The 19,856-nt window shown below is 41.2% G+C and overlaps 1 protein-coding gene across 1 annotated transcript in view; it reads left to right on the top strand.

The window, feature by feature from the left end:
- olfml2a (olfactomedin-like 2A) overlaps window positions 1-19,617 on the top strand; it is a 94,892-nt gene extending 75,275 nt beyond the window's left edge. The window contains exons 6-8 of the mRNA XM_068012501.1: window positions 13,240-13,488; window positions 14,379-14,564; window positions 16,710-19,617. Coding sequence (XP_067868602.1) covers window positions 13,240-13,488; window positions 14,379-14,564; window positions 16,710-17,311 — 1,037 coding nt within the window. The 3' untranslated portion in view covers window positions 17,312-19,617. The remainder of the gene's footprint in view (window positions 1-13,239; window positions 13,489-14,378; window positions 14,565-16,709) is intronic.
- Window positions 19,618-19,856: the final 239 nt, after the last annotated feature.

The following is a 19,856-nucleotide window of genomic DNA, read 5'->3' as shown; positions in this document are numbered from 1 at the left end:
GTGTATGCATGCTGGCGTGGTAACGTCGCGTATTCGTAGTCGTTAACCAAATTAGAGTTTAAGGTTAATAAACTTCCAGCTTTCTTGTTTAAATCTAAGAAAACTTGTCTGGTTGATTTATTTGCCTTACAATTGGACAGCAGTGAACAAGGATTCACTGTGGGGGAGCTAAAAATATGGTGTTTTAAAAATTAAACCCTGTTACGGTCAAACCAGGCAAAGGCTGAGAGAGAACCCCTAGACACCTTTCTCACTGGGTCGTAACAAAGGATAAGATAGATGAATGCATGGCTTGAAAGATGGTGCAGGAAGGAGGGCTTTAGATTCCTGGGACATTGGGACCGGCTCTGGGGGAGATGGGACGTGTACAGGCTGGATGGGTTGCACCTAAACAGGGCCGGGACTGAGTTCGCTGTGGGACGTTTTGCTAGTTCTGTTGGGGAGGGTTTAAACTAGTTTGGCAGGGGGATGGGGACCTAAGGGTAGACTCAGTTGGGACAACATCAGAAATGAAAATGGAAGGCAGAAAGTTAATGGATGTGTCTGGAAGACAGAGGAAACAAAGGTTAGAAAATAAAAAAACTGTTTGGCAGTGTTCAAAGGTATCTATTTCAATGCAAGGAGTATAACAAATAAAGCAGATGAGCTGAAGGCACAGATAGACATGTGGCAGTATGATATCATAGCTATTACAGAAACATGGCTTAAGGAGGGACAGGAATGGCAGCTCAATGTTCCTGGTTACAGGGTTTTCACACACGATAGGGAAGGGATAAGAAAAGAGGGCAGCAGCAATTTTGGTCAAGGAAACTATTACAGCTGTGAAGGGGGATGATATGTTGGAAGGTTCATCAAATGAGGCCATGTGGATTGAGCTAAGGAACAAAAAAAGGACAATCACACCGCAGGGAGTGTACTATAGACACTCAAACAGTCAGAGGGAGATAGAAGAGCAGATATGTAGGGAAATCTCTGAGAAGTGCAACAATAATAGGGAAGTAATAGTAGGGGATTTTAACTACCCCAGTATTAACTGGGATAGTTTTAGTGTGAAAGGAACTGAAGGAGCAGAATTTATGGCAGGCAGCCATAAAGGCGGGGCTAAAGTGTGGCGAGTTGAAGAGACTTAGCAGTTGGCAGGAAAAAAGACAGAAGCGCAAGGGGAGAGCCAACTGTGTAACAGCCCCGACACCCAATTTTATCTGTAGCACCTGTGGAAGAGTTTGTCACTCTCGAATTGGCCTTTATAGCCACTCCAGGCGCTGCTTCACAAACCACTGACCACCTCCAGGCGCTTACCCATTGTCTCCCGAGACAAGGAGGCCAAAGAAGAGAGAAGAAGAAGAGTTTTAGTGTGAAAGGAACTGAGGGAGCAGAATTGTTGAGGTGCATTTAGGAGAACCTTTTTGCCCAGTATGTAGCAACTTCAACAAGAGAGGGTGCAGTTTTAGACTTAGTTCTAGGAAATGAACTTGGGCAGATGGAAGGGGTGGCAGTGGGAGAGCATTTTGGTGGTAGTGATCATAATTCAGTCAGTTTTATCATAATTATGGAAAAGGACAGAGATAGAACAGGAGTTAGAGTTCTCAATTGGGGCAAGGCCAATTTCACTAAACTGTGGAGTGATTTAGCAAAAGTGAACTGGAAACAGCTAACTGAAGGTAAATTAGTGTCAGAACAGTGGGAGGCATTCAAAGGGGAGATTCAAGGGGTTCAGAGTAAACATGTTCCCACAAAGAAAAAGGGTGAGATGGCCAAATCTGGAGCCCCATGGATGTCAAGGAGCCTACAGCCTACAGGGTAAGATAAGGCAGAAAAGGAAAGCTTATGTCCGACACCGAGAACTCAATACTACAGAAAGCCAAGAGCAGTATAGAATGTGGAGGGATGAAATCAAAAAGGAAATTAGAAAAGCAAAGAGAGGGCATGAAAGAATATTGGCAAGCAAAATCAAGGTGAACCCAAAGATGTTTTATCAATACATTAAGAGGAGGAGGATAACTAAGGAGAGAGTAGGACCCATAAAGACCAAAAAGGTAACCTATGTGTAGGGGTGGAAGATGTTGGTATTGTTCTTAATGAATACTTAGCGTCTGTTTTCATAAAAAAGGGGATGATGCAGATATTGTAGTTAAGGAGGAGGAGTATTGGATGTGATAAACATAGGGAGAGAGGAAGTATTAACGGGATTAGCATCCTTGAAAGTTGATAAATCACCAGGGCCAGATGAAATGTACCATAGGCTGTTAAAAGAAGCAAGAGAGGAAATAGCAGAAGGTCTGACCATCATTTTCCAGTTCTCACTGGATACAGGTGTGGTGCCGGAGGATTGGAGAACTGCTAATGTTATACCTCTGTTTAAAAAGGGAGCGAAGGATAGACCGAATAATTACAGGCCAGTCAGTCTAACCTCAGTAGTGGTCAAATTATTGGAATCTGTTCTGAGAGATAGGATAAACTGTCACCTAGAAAGGCACAGGTTAATCAAGGATAGTCAACATGGATTTGTTAAGGGAAAATCTTGTTTGACCAAACTGAGCTAATTTTTTGAAGAAGTAACAAGGAAGATAGATGCCACATGTGCCAGGTTTAGGGGAAACCCCAACCTACAGTGAAACCTGCACCCCAAGTCCTCTACCTGTGTTTGGAGGACCGTCCAGCAGAGGGCTGGTGAACTGTAAGGGACCCCCGCCGAGAACAAAAAGGGACAGGCTGGCACAAGGCTGGCTAAAGGTTAGACAGGGAAAGGGAAAAAGTGACCAAGAGGGCAGGTTAAAGGAAGTCTGGGAGGAATCCTGGGTGAAAACCTCTACTGTCCGGTCAGTCAACCCTGAAAAATGTGAAAGGTTAGACCCCCACATCCTCCTACGCAAATGCAGACACAAGAAGCACCCCACTAGTGTTGCTAATAGCATTTACAGGAAGCTGCAGAGACAAAGAAAGACGTCTAGGGGGCAGAGAAACCATGAGGGTGATGCCTCACATAGTCGAAGTTCCACAGGGGAGTGCAGTAGAGTCTACACAAATACCTGCAGGCAGGAGTGTCCTCTGGGACAAAGGGGAGATTAGCAAAGCATCCTCCCCCACAGTCAGAACCAAAGAGAAACCACCCATCCCCCTTTTCAGACCTCAACAGGAACAAAGACCCTAGGCTGCCAAGGAAATGGGCAAATGGAAGGGAAACTTCCCCCAAAAAACCCACATGTTTATTGGGATGCTAAAACAGGGACAATTAAAGCAGCACTGGCACAAGGAGAAGACAGACTGTAATAAGTTTTAGGATTTATGAATGAATGAGAGAAATGCATGTTTTTTTCTGTATCTTACATTTATTTCTCAACCCTTTTAATGAAATGCGCCTTTTCTCAAATCACATTTCATTCAGCTGGGTGTGGAGGTGTCATGCTAGGCCTCTACCTGCCAAGAATGAGGCACATTAATTTTGTCATGAACGTTGATTTTAAACTGTTACTGGAGTGAAGAAAGGACCTGTTAAACAGATCAGCCGTGGCTGGAAAATACATTTGCATATTAGCAGACAGTGTTTGGAAGGACAAAGCAGCCATTCCCTGACACATTCAACCCACAAAGGACTTTTGATCACCAGACGTTGAAGTTGGGGGAGTTTGCATTCCAGGTTGACTGCTAAGATGGCTGAATACACAAATGGTCATGGTCAAACTAGCTAGTCACATGCTGGGCAAGCTGAGTTTTTCTGAATTTGTACGAACAGTTTGGGCAAAAAACAGAATGCTCCTGGACTGAGAAGATCTCTCCTGGCTGGCTCGCCACAGCCTCTCTTGTCTGCTTGCTCCCATCGCTTTCTCATGGAACTACAAATCCACTAAAGGCACATGAACCCCAAGAGAGAAAAGTCTCCTACAGCGAACAAGGGTTAGGAAGAATACTGGGCCCAATGAAAAGCAAGATCTACTTACAATCAAGGACTCTACAGTGAGCTCGAAGAATCATAACAAAAACGTATTGCCTCAAACGTTTCCACTTTATTTTTCTTCTGCTCTTTTCTGTTTCTATTTGCATGTGTGTATCGCGTATACATGCTAGCGTGGGCGTGTCGTGTATCCGTAAACCAAATTAGAGTTTAAATTTAATACATTTCAACTTTTCTTCTTTAAACCTAAGAAAGTCTGCTTGTGCTGGTTTCTTTGCCTTATAATTGGAAAGCGGTGAACATGGGAGAGCTAAAAACATGGTGTGTTTAAAATTAAACCCTGTTACAGTAAGACCAGGTGAAGGCTGAGAGGGAGCCCTAGACACCTTTCTCACCTGGTCATAACATACCTGAATTCCACCTTCCTGCACTATCCCATCTCCCTAATTCCCTTAGTAGCCACAAATCTATCAATCTCTGCCTTGAATTTATTCAACAACTGAACATCGCCATCTCCCTGAGATAGACATTTCTAAAGATCCACAGTGGTTGAGTGAAGAAATTTCACTTCATTTCAGTCCTAAATGACTGACCTCTTATTCTGAGACTGTGGCCTTTTTATTTTTCTAACTGTCACAATGATGTGGGAATTTGTGTAGTCAATGGAAACATCTTTCCAGTATCCAACCTATTAAGCCGCTTAACAATTTTATATGTATTGTTGAAAATCGAGACATGCTGTTGAAGCTTTTCATCTTGCACTCATCAGGACAACACCCAAGAATACCAATGTAAGGGAAACAACAAATTTATATTGTATGAGAAGAGAGTGCTGATTGGTTGGCAAGTGAACTCTGTTTCGTAGAGGTGTTGCCATGGAGAATGCACCAGTTTATGGTGACTGACAGTTAACTGCCAAGCTTTGTTTGAAATTTAAACCTGGCAGCTTGACTTTGATTGGTCGAGACATTGCCCTGAGGACTGAACCAGCGAATGGCTGTCACTTATTTTGTTTAGCTGAATCAGGCACAATGTTTGTACATGTTTTTTCTGTCTGCAAAGAACAGGGCCCTGTGTATTAATATATGTAGCTTCCAGTACGCACAAATGCACCACACTGTGAGCCTACTGACAATCCTAAATTGGTTGCCAGCGTAATTCTTAGCACACTGAAGATTATTTAGCAAATGTTGTCCAATTGCGGAATCACATCTAATGTTGGACACTGTGTTTTGAGTTTTGCAAGCACGAGCTGGTTGGGTGCAGCCATTACCTTGCCCATTGCGAACAGCAGAAGGGGCATGCTGTTTGATACGACCTGCTAGTCTTTGGGACGTACGGCCTATATACCTAGCATCACACTGGCATTGCAATTCATATATCACATTATTCATTTGTGTGATAGGCAGGATGTCTTTTTGGCTTGATGGAAGCATCCAGTTAGTGGTGAACACCACACGTGTTGCTACTGCATAGCAGCAGTGTGAAACAGCTAGCTTCACCTGGTGCTCAAATTTTTGGGATACATTACCCTTCCAGGGTAATTTGTGGTAGACTGGGCACTTTTCAGGGCCGAAAATGATGGCCATAGGCCCGTTCATAAGTTTGCACGATATACAGCGAGAAATGATCTGATCAGGGTAGCCATTGTCACACAGAATGTCTTTGATTCACCCTATTTCACCATCATGCTTGCATGGTGAGCAAATGGTTCAGGCTGTACTTAAGAGGTTGCCGATAAGACCAATTTTATAGCACATGGAACTGTAATAATCCCAACGTGTGTATTGACCAATGAATGTAGATTTGCAGTAGACAGTGGTAGAGATCCCCTGAGCAGATTTCTCAACTAGTACTTCAAGGAAAGGGAGCTCATTTGACTGTTCCATTTCAAAGGTGAATTTGAGCGCAGGATGAAGCCCATTAAGACTTGTAAGGAAATTATTGCATGCAGCTACAGATTCAAATATAGCTAACGTAATACCACATAAGTGACAGCCATTCGCTGGTTCATTCTTCAGGGCAATGCCTTGACAAATTAGAATCAAACTGCCTGGTTTAAATTTCAAACAAAGCTTGCCAGTTAATTGTCAGTCAACGTAAACTGGTGCATTCTCCATGGCAACACCTCTACCAAGAGTTCACTTTCCAGTCAATCAGCACTCTCTTCTCATACGGTATAAATTTGTTGTTTCCCTAACATTGGTATTCTTGTGGATTGTCCTGATGAGCGCAAGATGAAAAGCTTTGTCAAAATGTCTCTATTTTCAGCAGTACTCAAGTTCTGTACTACCAAATGACAATTTTATATGTTTCAATGAGATCATCTCTCATTCTCCTAAATTCCAGGCAACATAGGCCTAGTCTAGTCAATCTTTCCTCATAGAACAATCCCCTCCATCCAGGAATCAGGAACTTTGGCTGCACTGCCTCCAAGGTAATTATATCCTTCCTTAGGTAAGGAGACCAAAACTGTAGACAGTACTCCAGGTGTGGTCTCACTAAGACCCTATATATTTGCAGTAAGCCTTCTTCACTCAGCCTTTATTACAAAGGGATTGAAGTAGAACATGCTGTTGGCTTTCCTAATGGCTTCTTGTATACCTGCATGTTAACTTATTTAGTTTTTAGAGATACAGCACTGAAACAGGCCCTTCGGCCCACCAAGTCTGTGCCGACCATCAACCACCCATTTATACTAATCCTACACTAATTCCATATTCCTACCACATCCCCACCTGTCCCTATATTTCCCTACCACCTACCTATACTAGGGGCAATTTATAATGGCCAATTTACCTATCAACCTGCAAGTCTTTGGCATGTGGGAGGAAACCGGAGCACCCGGAGGAAACCCACGCAGACAGTACCCAGAATTGAACCCGGGTCGCTGGAGCTGTGAGGCTGCGGTGCTAACCACTGCGCCACTGTTAACTTTCTGTGATTCATGTACAAGGAAACCCAGGTCCCTCTGAATACCAACATTCCCATTCTCTCACCATTTAAAAAATATTCTGCTTTTCTATATTTCCTGCCAAAATGGATATCTTCACACTTGCCCACATGATATTCTAGCTGCCATGTTCTTGCCCGCTCACTAAATCTGTCTATATCTTTTTGAAGCCTCTTTGTGTCCTCCTCACAACTTACTTTCTCATCTAACTTTGTATTGTCAGCAAACTTAGATGCGTTACACTCAGTCCTCTCACCAAATATAGATTGTAAATAGCTGAGGCTGAAGCATTGATTCTTTTGGTACCCTGCCAGTTAAAGCCTGCCGATCCAAAAATGACTGATTTTTTCCGACTTTTTCTGTCCTTTAATCAAGCCAAATATACTACATCTACTGATTTCCCCCTTAACTACTCTGCTAGATAGTCCAAACTAACAGATTTATCAAACAAAATTTCCCTTACATACATCTGTTTTGACTCTGTCTAATTGCATTATGATTTTCTAAGTGCTGTTACCACATCCTTAATAACAGATTCTAGCATTTTCCCTACTATTGATGTCAGGCTAACTGGCATATAGTTTCCTGTTTTCTCTCTCCCTCTTTTCTTGAATAGTGGGGTTACGTTTGCTACCTTCCAATCTATGGGGACAACTCTAGAATCTAGGGAATTCTGAAAGATCAAAACCAATGCATCCACTTTCTCTGTAGTTACTCCTTTTAAAACCTTTGAATGCAGGCCATCAGGTCCAGGGGATTTGTTGACTTTGTCACATTAACCTCTCCAGTACTATTTCTTTACTAATAATATCCATAAATTCTTCATTTCTACTAGACCCTTGGTTACCCATTATTTCCAGAATGTTTTTGTGTCTTCTATTGTGAAGACAGATGCAAAATATTTGTTCAATGTTTCTGTTATTTCCTTATTCCCCATGATAATTTCTCCAGTCTCTGCCTGTAAGGGACCCATGTTTACTTTTGCTAATCTCTTCCTTTTTACATACCTATAAAAACTTCTGCAATCTGTTTTTATGTCTCTTGCTAGTTATTCCATTTTCTCTCTCCTTTATCAATGGGTTTTTATTAAGGGAATATACATATATATATCAAGTATATTTGTTGCAAATAATGGATTAATTCTTTAAACGTTTGCATTGCTCAACTACCATCATATCTTTTAATCCAGTTTCCAAGTCTACTTTAGCCAACTTGCCTCCTCATATCTACATAGTTTATTCAGATTTAAGATGCTAGTTTTGGTCAATTACCTTATATGCATGGGAGGATTCTGAATCATCTGTGCTGGTTTCCACTTAAGTGATCTGAAGGTGTGCAGTAATGGAGTTAGCCTGAAAGGCCAATGGGAGTATTCTAGGATCCTCCTGGGAAACTTGTGTTATATATGCAGTTAGGTGAAGAGACACTTTAACAAGAACTACACAGAGAAAATAATTTTTTAAAAATCTATTGAAATCAGCAATGATGATTTCCATTATCAAATCCTGACCAGCCACATTGTATCTACTTCTGGAAAAACTTTTGACCACTTGCAGCTTTCCAAACTTTTAAATATAAATTCAGGGAAAACGTGCTGACTTACAGATTTCTAAAAATGGTCTTCACTTTTTCTAATATCCATTGTGAAACCACTTCTATTTTTGTCATGCTGCAAAACCCCATTGTTAAATCTTTTCAATGTATTACAGTCCTTGCTGATAAAGACATGTACTAAAAGATGGAAAAAAGAATAAATGCATAGTTTTGCTTATTGCGTGTTGAATGATTGTTGGATGCCTGGGGTCTGTAAAGCAGAAACAACAAACTGACACACCCATCAAAAACAGCATGCCACTATCATGATTTCTAAACTAAACAATGAGCACACACTACTGGTGTTAACCTCTCACAGTCGGCCCTGCACTAAATCCAAAAACATTTCACTTACAACTTGGAAGTTTAATGTAAGAAACTATGTATAAGGAAAATGTTTGTGTTCTCTCTTTTAATTTGATTTCTTATTCTAATAGAAGCCAGCAGTTGCAGGTTTATTAGGACAGGGTGGGGTGTATCACAATGGCAGTGCTTTTTTGAATTGTTGGGCACAGATTTACACCTGCAGTGTCCAATGTGTGGGTTTCCAATCTCTTTCAGTCAATTGGAATGATGGGAAGAGGGAGGGAAAATGAGAGGACATGTCTTTGGAACAAAGTAATCCATTTAGCCCATCAAGTCTGTTAGACTCCAGAAAGACAGTTGATGATGATTAGACCTGGAGCCAATCTTTACAAACTTTTAAAAGCATTTATATACAGAGTTACACATTACAGGCATCCACCTCTTAACCCAACAACCACTATTTTAGTCTATGTCTATTTATAGGGACACAAGTGAATCCCCAGTTAATGCCCACCACCTGCATACAATTAAACACAATTAATATATAATTAACAGTCTACTGCCCTGATAGCAGCTATTTTAAATTTCAATTCCCTGCCCTTTATTAATATTTCTTGATAACCTTATCCTAAATAAAATATCTATAACTGAAACATCCCAAATAGACTTAGCATACACCCCATCCCTTTAAATAGGATTTTCCATTATAGTTACACCAGGTCCAGTGTAACTCTAGTGGACATAAACAAGAAATTGGCCTGGTTTCTGTTTCGCCAGCTCTCCATGCCGCCCACACCAGCCCTTTCAGAATTTCTGCTGGAATGCTGGAGGATGTAGAATACACCTGCCCAAATATGGACAGACATATTCAAAGGGCATGCAAACAACATTACCATACTTATTTCCCATCATTTGCATCCTAGCATCCCTGACACCTGTTTCTTGTTACCATCCAGCATTGCAAAAGCAAGTGGACAGAAAGTTTTCAATATTAAAAAGCCCTACAGGGAGTTGAATCAGTTGCAGGAAAATCTATTCCATATTACCAGGACTGCGAAATATAGTTTTTTTTGTTAACTTGAAAAGCCGCTTTTCAGTTGCCAGAGATACAGCTGAGACCTGCTGAATCATTTTCCTCCCTACCCAAGGTAGGCTCCCCAACAGAGGTGGAAATCCCGCTGGAAGCACACTGATCAGATCAGGGGAAGGCCAAGGAGATGGGCGGAACTGTTGCCCCCTCAAAGATATGCCAGATTTACATCAAGACAGAAAATCCCAGCAATTGAGTGCAAAAACCTTTTCTGAATTTGCTTTTAATCTGCTTTAAAATAATGTACCCTTGTTCGAGATTTTTCCACTAGATTCCTCTACCCTTTGAGCACATCATCCCTTAACCTGTTCATTTCCAGTACATACTCTGGCTCTCATCATAACCAAGTCTCTTTGCCCCAGACATCATCCTAGTGAATCGTTGCTGGACTTTCTCCATCCCCAGTACAGCCTTCCTAAGGGTGGGATGAAAACTCAAAACAAAGAGTTCTCACCAGCCACCTCTATAATTCCAATAGATATTGTTTTGATATTCTACACCTTGTGATGAAGTCCAGAAACCCATAAGTCTTTTTGGCTGCTTTTTGCAACTGAGAGCCAGATCTCAAAACTGTCTCTCCATCTACCCCCAACAAAGTGATTTCCAATTTAGACTATATTCATATCTCACAATTTTACAACCAAAGTACACTATCTCATGTTGCGTTAAACTGAATCTAACAGTGTTCCATACATTTGTTTCTGGGTGAAAACAAATGGAGATGGAATTTGACAAAACTCCAACAATGTTAAGTTGCTTTTGATCTGGATTTTTTTTATTTAAAAGACTAGGATCTGTGCACTGTTCAGTAATTTCATTGTCCATGGATTTCTATGGCCCAGCCACTTTATGCTGAATTATGCTTAATTATATCCACGATGAATTGGATTGAAACTAGTCAAGCTATTTTCACATAGGATTTTCACAGAGAAAAGGGGCAGGATTTTATCGTGGGCATTGGGACCCTGATGTGGAACAAAATGGGGGTCCTAAGCCCGTACTTAAAGGCAGTGGGATTGGCTCAGTAATTCTGCTGGAGTCAGCCTCCTAATGGCCGCCTCCAGGCTTGCCATCCAATTAAGGATGGTGGGCAGGCTGCTGATGCTGCCAGCCCAATCAGAGGACCAGCCTCTCTGAAGCCTCGGTAGCCCCACCGGAAGATGTGGGCACTGCTGAGGTAGCTCAGGGATCGAGAGGGTGCCTCAATAGGGAGGCACCCTCGAAGAGGTAAGTAAAATATTAAAAATCAGAGGGGCCCCTCCAGATGACCCACTGGGGCTGCAGGGTGGCCTTCCCTGCCCACTGTCCCCTCTTTGGGGTATGTAACCTCCAGCTCCAATAGCTGCCAGGATGACCGCAGGGAGGCAGCCTTCATAAAGCTGCCGGCCTCCCCATGCGCAGTGGTGGGGCTGCTCCACCACCGGCAAAATGTTGACAGGCCTGAAGAATCAATGCAATTAGGGTCCTTAAAGATTTAAAGGTGGACAGCCGCTTCACATCTGGTCCTGCTGCTAGGAACTTCTCCAGCAGCGGGACTGTGTCAGGAAGCCATCTTGACACAGCTCCCCGCTATTTTCCCGGGGCCGGGAAAATCCTGCCCAAAGAGAAGCTTTCATCCTATTCCTCTAAGGGAGATTCAAATTCACTAAAGCAGAATAACAGTGTGTATTACCCTTAACATTGTGAAAACTTTTGTTTTTCTTTCTTGGAGACTTGACACAAATAATAAACCCAATAGAGCCAAAAATTTGTAAAGGGGATGATTCAAATGAATGCATTACATTTCAGGAATAAACAACAACCAAGGCCACCTATTTATGACTTCAATGGAAAAATGGACAGAATCATGAAATTCAGTCCTCAAAACAAAAGATAAAAATTCTCTGAATTATATGTAATAAAAATGGAATGAATTTGTCTTAAGTAAACTTTACTAAGTAAATGGGCTGAATTTTATTTGAGCGCTGCTCGGTGCGGCACCTCCATTTCAACTCAATGGGGAGCCCGCATTTCGCGGCCGCTGCAGAGACCCCATGATATTACGTGCAGGGGCTCATTAGAATCACAGCGCCGAGCCGCCCTCCCCAAAGGGTAATTGTTGACGGGTGTTATAGCGACTGGAGGGCTGTTTCCAGTGGCATTCCGCAGGGCTCAGTACTGGGTCCCCTGCTTTTTGTGGTAAAAACGATTTTGACGTACATGTAGGGGGAATGATCAAGAAGTTAGCAGTTGACACAAAGATTGGCCGTGTGGTAGATAGCAAGGAGGATAGCTGTAGGCAACAGGAAGATATTGATGGTCTCGTCAGATGGGCAGAAAAGTGGCAAATGGAATTCAACCTGGAGAGGTGTAAGGTGGGGGGTCAAACAAGGCAAAGGAATTATACAATTAGTTGGAAAATACTGAGAGGTGTAGAGGAATAAATGTCCATAGATCCCTGAAGGTTGATAAGGTCGTTAAGAAGGCATATGGAATCCTTTCCTTTATTAGCCAAGGTATAGAATATAAGAGCAGGGAGGTTATGCTGGAACTGTATAACTTATTGGTTCAGCCACAACTTGAGTACTCTGTGCAGTTCTCGTCACCTCATTACAGAAAGGATGTAACTGCACTAGAGAGGGTACAGAGGAAATTTACGAGGATGTTGCCAGGACTGGAAAATTGCAGCTATGAGGAAAGATTGGATAGGCTGGGGTTGTTCTCCTTGGAACAGAGAAGGCTGAGGGCAGATCTGATTGAAATGTACAAAACTTTGAGGGGCCTAAATAGAGTGGAGGTAAAGGGCCTATTCGCCTTAGCAAAGAGGTCAGTGACTAGGGAGCACAGATTTAAAGTGATTGATGGAAAAATTAGAGGGTAGATGGGAACATATTTTTCATCCAGAGAGTGGTGGGGGTCTGGAACTCACTGCGTGAAAGGGTAGTTCAGGCAGAAACCCTCAGCTCGTTCAAAAGGAGTCTGGATATGCACCTCAAGTGCCGTAATCTGCAGGGCTACGGACCAAATGCTGGAAGGTGGTTTTATAATGGGTAGATCGTTTTTCAGCTGGCACAGACACGATGGGCCAAGTGGCCTCTTTCTATGCCTTAAACTTTCTATGATTCTAAGTCACTAAATTAATGACACCGAGCACACTGGATGAGGTTTTTTTTTACTTTTTCCAGCCTGGAGTTTTCCACCCATTCACTTTAATAGACAGAAAATCACACTGATGAATGTAAAAACAGAACACTTCGGCCAGTATCTTGAGGAATATGAAACAAAGAAAAATCATTTGCTGTGTTAAAAAAACAGCGCCTCTGAACTGTGACAATAGAGTAAGAAATAAATGCTCTGTAAATTTGTATAATTGCTCTTTGTACAGTTTGAAATGGAGCCACATTAATATTTTTAAACCACTTTCAGATAATTCATCTAAAGGGACTTCACATTCTGTGGATCTGGAGTCAAGAGCAAGAGCAGCTGAAAAGGCTCAGGTTTCTCGTGAATCTGAAGTAGCTTCCAGGAGTACAGAAAGTATAACAACTGCTCCATCCCCCATTACCAGAAGCGTCACGGCAACCACTACAGTGACTACAAGCACTAGTACCACAGAGACTACTATGATCGCCATCAACAGGGAACCAACCACTCGGCCAGCTAGGCCAAATAAAGGTATACGTATATTACACAAAGTAATCTTTGCACAGTTGTAACTTTTTACTGATTTGAATATGGTCAAACCTAGTTACAAAGTTCCTTATGACAAATCTTTCATAAAGTTTCCCAGGCCCCAGATGAAGCACCATCTCAGAAAATGATACACTTGTAATGAATAACAACAACTTGCATTTATACAGTCTCTTTAACGTAGCAAAATGTCCCAAGGTGCTTCACAGGAGCATAATCAAGACAAATAATAACACGAAGCCATATCAATCAATATGCTCTTTACATGTTGAGATTTAACCATATGATGTTTATTTGTTCATTGCAATTTGTTGTTTGTTTATTATTAAATACAGCTGGCTTGACCCATTTTCATTTATAAAATCATTATCTGGAGTTTAGTTTCATTCATTTATTTTTTTCCTTTCTTGGTCATCCTGTGCAATGCACCATGCTGAGCTGAGAGGGTGGGAAGACAAAGTACAAGAGGTCAATGTTTCCCTTAACCCAACTTTTAAGAGGTGGGGAGGCTAATGTTGATGACGCTGCCTCTATTTTTCCTCCCTCCATTTGAAGTAACAACTGGCTTCTGTTGAGCACCTCCCTCCCCCGCTGATGACAGTATGGCTGCGGTTGGCAACTCAATGTGGAGAGTACTGTGGGCACAATTGGTGTTATATTGCTCTATAAAGCAGAATTTTATCGCTTCAGTATGGACAAATATTTTCTCTCCATTTCTAGATTTAAAGATTTCTGCCCCCTCACATTTATCAAATAATAAACGTTGCAAGCAGTATAATACAGATTTACAGGATGCAACAACCTACTGCACAATGTCACATTTCTTTTATATCATTAAGTACCTGTACTTATAATGCTGTTCTTTTTGTCTAAAGTCAGAGAAGGTGAGTGTTATGGGACTTTGTCAATGATCGAATCTCCTGAGAAACATCACAGTTACGGCCGCAATGAGGGTGCCTGGATGAAAGATCCCACAGCAAAAGATGACAGGATCTATGTGACGAACTATTACTATGGAAACAACCTGGTAGAATTCAGGAACCTTGAAAACTTTAAACAAGGTAAGATATAACATGCTTTACAAATCACCAGAGAGGTGTAGCGGAAATATTCTACTTAGTGACAACCCTTATGTTTTCTGCACGTCATTTTAAGATAGTGTCCGGGATCTTACCCTAGGCAGATGGGAGCTGGCCAGAGACTGAAAAGTCGGTGGTGAACCCGCTTCTGCCTCGCCTGGGGATCCGACCCATGTTTTGCGGGTCACCGGGCTTCAATTGGTGTGAGGCAGGACTTCCACCCGCTTCAGGTAGGAAGTCCCGCCTAATAGAGCTGCCGGCCAATCAACGTGCCTGCCCAGCGTCAAGAAAAGATGTCGGGGAGCCTGGAGCAAAGGTAGGTTTTGGTTGCCTCGCTGGGGGTAATCGGTTGGGCCTCAGCGAGGCAAGCATGGTCGATTGGGGGGGGAAGTGAGGGGTGGGGGGGTGCGTGTTGGGTGGTTGGGGTAGTGGAGCCGGCCCGATTATGAGGGCCATCCCCGGGACATTCGAGAGCCCCCTGGATTTGTCAGGTGACTTTTCTCGGTCCTTGGCCGCCTGACTAGCCACTGGTATAATCCCCGTGGAGGCAGGCGTGGGCCCTTAAGTGGTCTGACATGCAGACCCCCACCTGCCAAAAATGAGGCATATTAATTTTGTCATGTGAATATTGATTTTAAATTGTTGCTGGAGCGAGGAAATGACTCGTTAAACAGATCAGCAGTGGCTGGAAAACATTTGCATACTAACAGACAGTGCTTGGAGAGACAAAAGACTATTCCCTGGTCCACTTAACCCAAAATGGACTTTAATCACCAGATATTGAAGGTGAGGAAGCTCACATTCCAGGATGACTGCTAAGATGGCAGAATCCACAAACAGAAGTGGTCAAGCCAGCTAGTCACATGACTAACCTGCTGGGCAACCTGGGGTTTTTTGAATTGTGCCACAGAGAAAGGCAGAAGGCAATTGAAACTGAAGCTGGAACAGGAAGCCTCTCTCTCTCATATAATATAATAAATAAAAACAAGAAATGCTGGAACCACTCAGCAGGTCTGGCAGCATCTGTGGAAAGAGAAGCAGAGTTAACATTTCGGGTCAGTGACCCTTCTTCGGAACTCTCTCTCTCTCTCTCACTCGCTTTCTCCCAAGCCACCGGACCCATGGAAGACACGCAAACCTCAAGAGAGGAAAGACTCCCACCTCAAAACAAGCCCCAACAACTTGCAAGTCTGACCAGCAACCAAAGACTTCACAGTAAACTCAAAGGACAGTAAAATAGAAACCCATCTATTGCCTCAAACATTTACCCTTTATTTTTTCTACTTTTCCCTCTCTATTTGCGTGTGTGTTTATTGCGTATGCATGCTAGCGTGGTCGTGTCGCATATTCGTAGTAGGTAACCGGATTAGAGTTTAAGATTAATAAACTTCTACCATTCTTGTTTAAAAGTCTAAGAAAACCTGTCTGAATTAATATCTTTGCCTTACAATTGAAAAGCGGTGAACAAGGTTTCACTAAGGGCGAGCTAAAACACCGTGTTTATAAAAAATTAAACCCTGTTACGGTTAAACCAGGCAAAGGCTGAGAGGGAACCCCTGGACTCCTTTCACCTGATTATAACAGACTGTTAAGTGGCCACTTAAGGGCCTTGATTGACCTGGGGCGGGCAGTCCATTTTTCGCCACCACTGCCCTGCATGAAGTGGCAGCGGAAGCAGGAGCGGGTCGGGAAGGGCCCCTGAAGCCTCCCACTCTATTTTACGCCACCCCCCCTGCCACCATCCCACTCGTTGGGGTGGCGTAAAATTCTGGCCAGTGTTTCTCTATTTGTTACATTAACTGAGGATTGATATTTTAACTAATTTGTTAGAAATCTTAGATTGCCAGTGAAATTTTGATTTAGTCATGCACCTCTTTTCTAAATTTTCCCATATTTGAAATCAAGACTATCCATGCATTTGTATGCTAAACCTTCTCATTTCAAGTTATTGGACATGCATTCTTCAAGTAGACTCACTCCCAGATATCCATAGAGCAATGATCTCTGCCCATTTGGCTCCATCCAGCATATTATAGGAAAGATCTGTTTTTAATTGTGGATGTAATTTGGTTTTGAGTGACTTCACCAACCAGTAGTTCTAACATTTGTATTTTCTTTTTCACATAGGACGTTGGAGCAATCTGTACAAACTTCCTTATAACTGGATTGGAACAGGCCATGTTGTATACAATGGGTCATTCTATTACAATAGGGCTTTTACCAGAAATATAATTAAGTATGACATTAAGCAGCGTTATGTGGCAGCCTGGACCCTTCTTCATGATGTGGTATATGAAGACACAACACCTTGGAAATGGCGAGGACATTCGGACATTGATTTTGCTGTTGATGAAAGTGGCCTGTGGGTTATTTACCCTGCCTTCTATTATGAGTACTCCCAGCATGAAATCATAGTCATCAGTAAACTAGATCCTATTGATCTTTCAATGAAGAAAGAAATGACTTGGAAAACTGGCCTCAAGCGCAATTCCTATGGCAACTGTTTCATAATTTGTGGTGTTTTGTATGCAGTAGATACTTACAATGAAAAAGAAGGCCAAGTGTCTTATGCATATGATACTCACACAAACACTGAAATAAATCCAAAGTTACCCTTCATCAATGAATACACGTATACCACACAGATTGACTACAATCCTAAAGAGAAAGTTCTGTATGCATGGGATAATGGTCATCAAGTCACCTACAAAATTATTTTTGCATTTTGAATTTATACAGAAACTCAACCTATCACAAAGCACTTTTACTTTGTCTTATTTTGATCATTTACAAAGAATGGGAATTTGCACTTGGGCTAGTAGAGAGGTTTAAATAGCTGGAATGTCTTTGGCAACTCTTGTCTTATATGACTTTATGAAAAACTAATAACTTTATAAAATGCATGACGATTTATTACTGATCATTTTAGACAAGTGCTATGTAAGATACAAGCAGATTCCCTTTCCTTTTATTTCATTACAACATCATCTAGTATTTACTGGCAACTGACAAAACAACAAAGCTCCTTCCTCTGCATGACTATACCAGATGTTAACAAGGATGAGCTGCATTTCAAACTAGCGTCTGAATTTCTTCAGATCGATGTTTGGATATACTGCATCCTTAAAACATCACCAGTGTGGGACTGCACTTCCAAAACTGGCTCAGTAACATTCATGTCAAGGATCAACAGTTAGTATATCTAGTGAGAGTGTGACCATCTTTTTTGAAAACACTAATAATGTTTACAACAGTTTAGGAACCAGCTGAAATTACCCTCTGAGTCTAGGTTAGTACTATACTGTGTCATAACTTGCACTGTTTGTATAATCTTGTCATGCAATTTGCTGGATAAAGTGTAAACTAGGGTCGACAGCTAAAAGCTTCAAGTACTGTATTTAGTGCCTTTTGATTAGGAAACATGTTAGAATCCTGTATCAGTATAAACCACCTGTGTAAATTATGCAAAAAGACTTTGGATAAAGGATTTATACAGGTCACAAAGCTGTTTCAGTACAAAGAATAGATTTTAAGGTAATACAAGAAATACATAAATGTAATGTTTATCAAGGTTATTTCAGAATAATTTTAACAATATTATTTTTAGAACGAAGTCAGGCCTGAGCATTGCAACAACCAGTCTGAAAAGAAATACGTACAAGCAGAACATTTTGCAGGTCAAAGTAATGTTGCTTAGTATAGAATATCAGATAATAAAATTGATATGAATGACTACAGATCTGGCGTTTTGCCTTAGCTTCTGTTCAAACCAGTTCACTCACAATCCAGTAGTTCATAGCACTGCTTTAATTCAGGATTGTAACTCAGTTGAAAGCTTTATGTTTTAGTCAGTGTCTTAAACAAATATTGTGGACTAGTTGAATCATTTGTGTAATGCTTATGTTTATACCACAGCTCATCTTTGTGAAATGTTTTCACATTGTATGGGGACAATATCACATTTGAAAACTGACTGCACTGACAAAAAGAAGTATTTCATTAATGATGCCACTGGAACCAAAGCTCAATCCACACATTTGGTTATTTACAAATGTTTGAACAGAAACATAGCCATGTTGCCATGAGCTTTTGTCTCCCATGGATTGAGAACCATTATTTTACATGTACCGTCAATCAAAGAAGATTTAAAATTCATTTTAATTTTTATTTGAATTCAAATTATTTACTTAATGTGTGGTGCAAACACAATTCATGATGAATTGTGGGATATGATTTTATTCCACCTGTGGTGCTGACTATATTTGTGACTTTGCTCCTGAAATATAGGTCAGTATTATACAAATCTCATCTTATAGCTCCCCTCTATGCATTGTTTGTATGTTTTTTTTAATGAAAGTGCTTACATTTTAAAATATTTTTTCAGGACTCATGTTTAAAAATTGTAGAAGTGGATTCATTTGAAGAACTGAAGAGATTCCATAGATGCTGGACTTTTGTTTCTTTTTAAAAAAATGTCACTGGAAGGGCTTGAGATTTTGTTTTAAAAAAAACAAACCCTCACTAGATGTCACATGTCTTAAGCTAAGTAAACAGCAAGAGCCTTGATGACTAGGGGAGCTGTTTAGAGAGAAGTCACATGTCAAGATTTATGATGATCAAGAATTGGTTTCATGTTGAATATTGTTTTGAGTCAGTTGGGGGTCAGCCTGCTAAGACAGAAGCCACTAGCTCATCCTTTTCCACCCCTTTGAGAAACCCTGAGAATCCAGTGTGTGGACTGGAGAAATTGATGTCACATTTTTCCTGAAAAGCCTGCCCGACTAATCCGCAATGTAGCCTGAAGAGAACTGCTCCCAAAAAGATCCCAGTGACAGCCGTCTATGAATATTTGGATGCCAGATTAAAAGGGCCAGTGGATAACATCGCCAAAGTATTTTTTTGTCTTTTTGTAAAGAGATCTCTGCAGAGAATACTTCTTTATTTTTTCTTTAACTGGTGTGTGTGTGAGTATTGGGATAATTTAGAAGGGAGCGTTCATATTTTAACCTGTGTTAATGCTTTGCATCTTTATTGAATAAGTCTTGTTTTATAATAAATTAATAATTTTGAAACCTGGTTGGTGGATTTTATTCTGAAATAAATAATAGAGTATATAATTGGCATTATTGGTAACTGGGTAAAACATTTAAATATATGTTGTGACCTGTGAAGTGAAACTACAGATAGTGCACTCCTTCAGCCTCGATCGTAATACTTTGAATTCACATATACACTTCCTTAATTCAGTGTCAAACCACTGCGAGCATTAAATAA

Source organism: Heterodontus francisci, chromosome 32, assembly GCF_036365525.1.
Source record: "Heterodontus francisci isolate sHetFra1 chromosome 32, sHetFra1.hap1, whole genome shotgun sequence".
NCBI classification, from domain to species: Eukaryota; Metazoa; Chordata; class Chondrichthyes; order Heterodontiformes; family Heterodontidae; genus Heterodontus; species Heterodontus francisci.
This window is presented reverse-complemented; position numbering and strand designations above follow the sequence as displayed.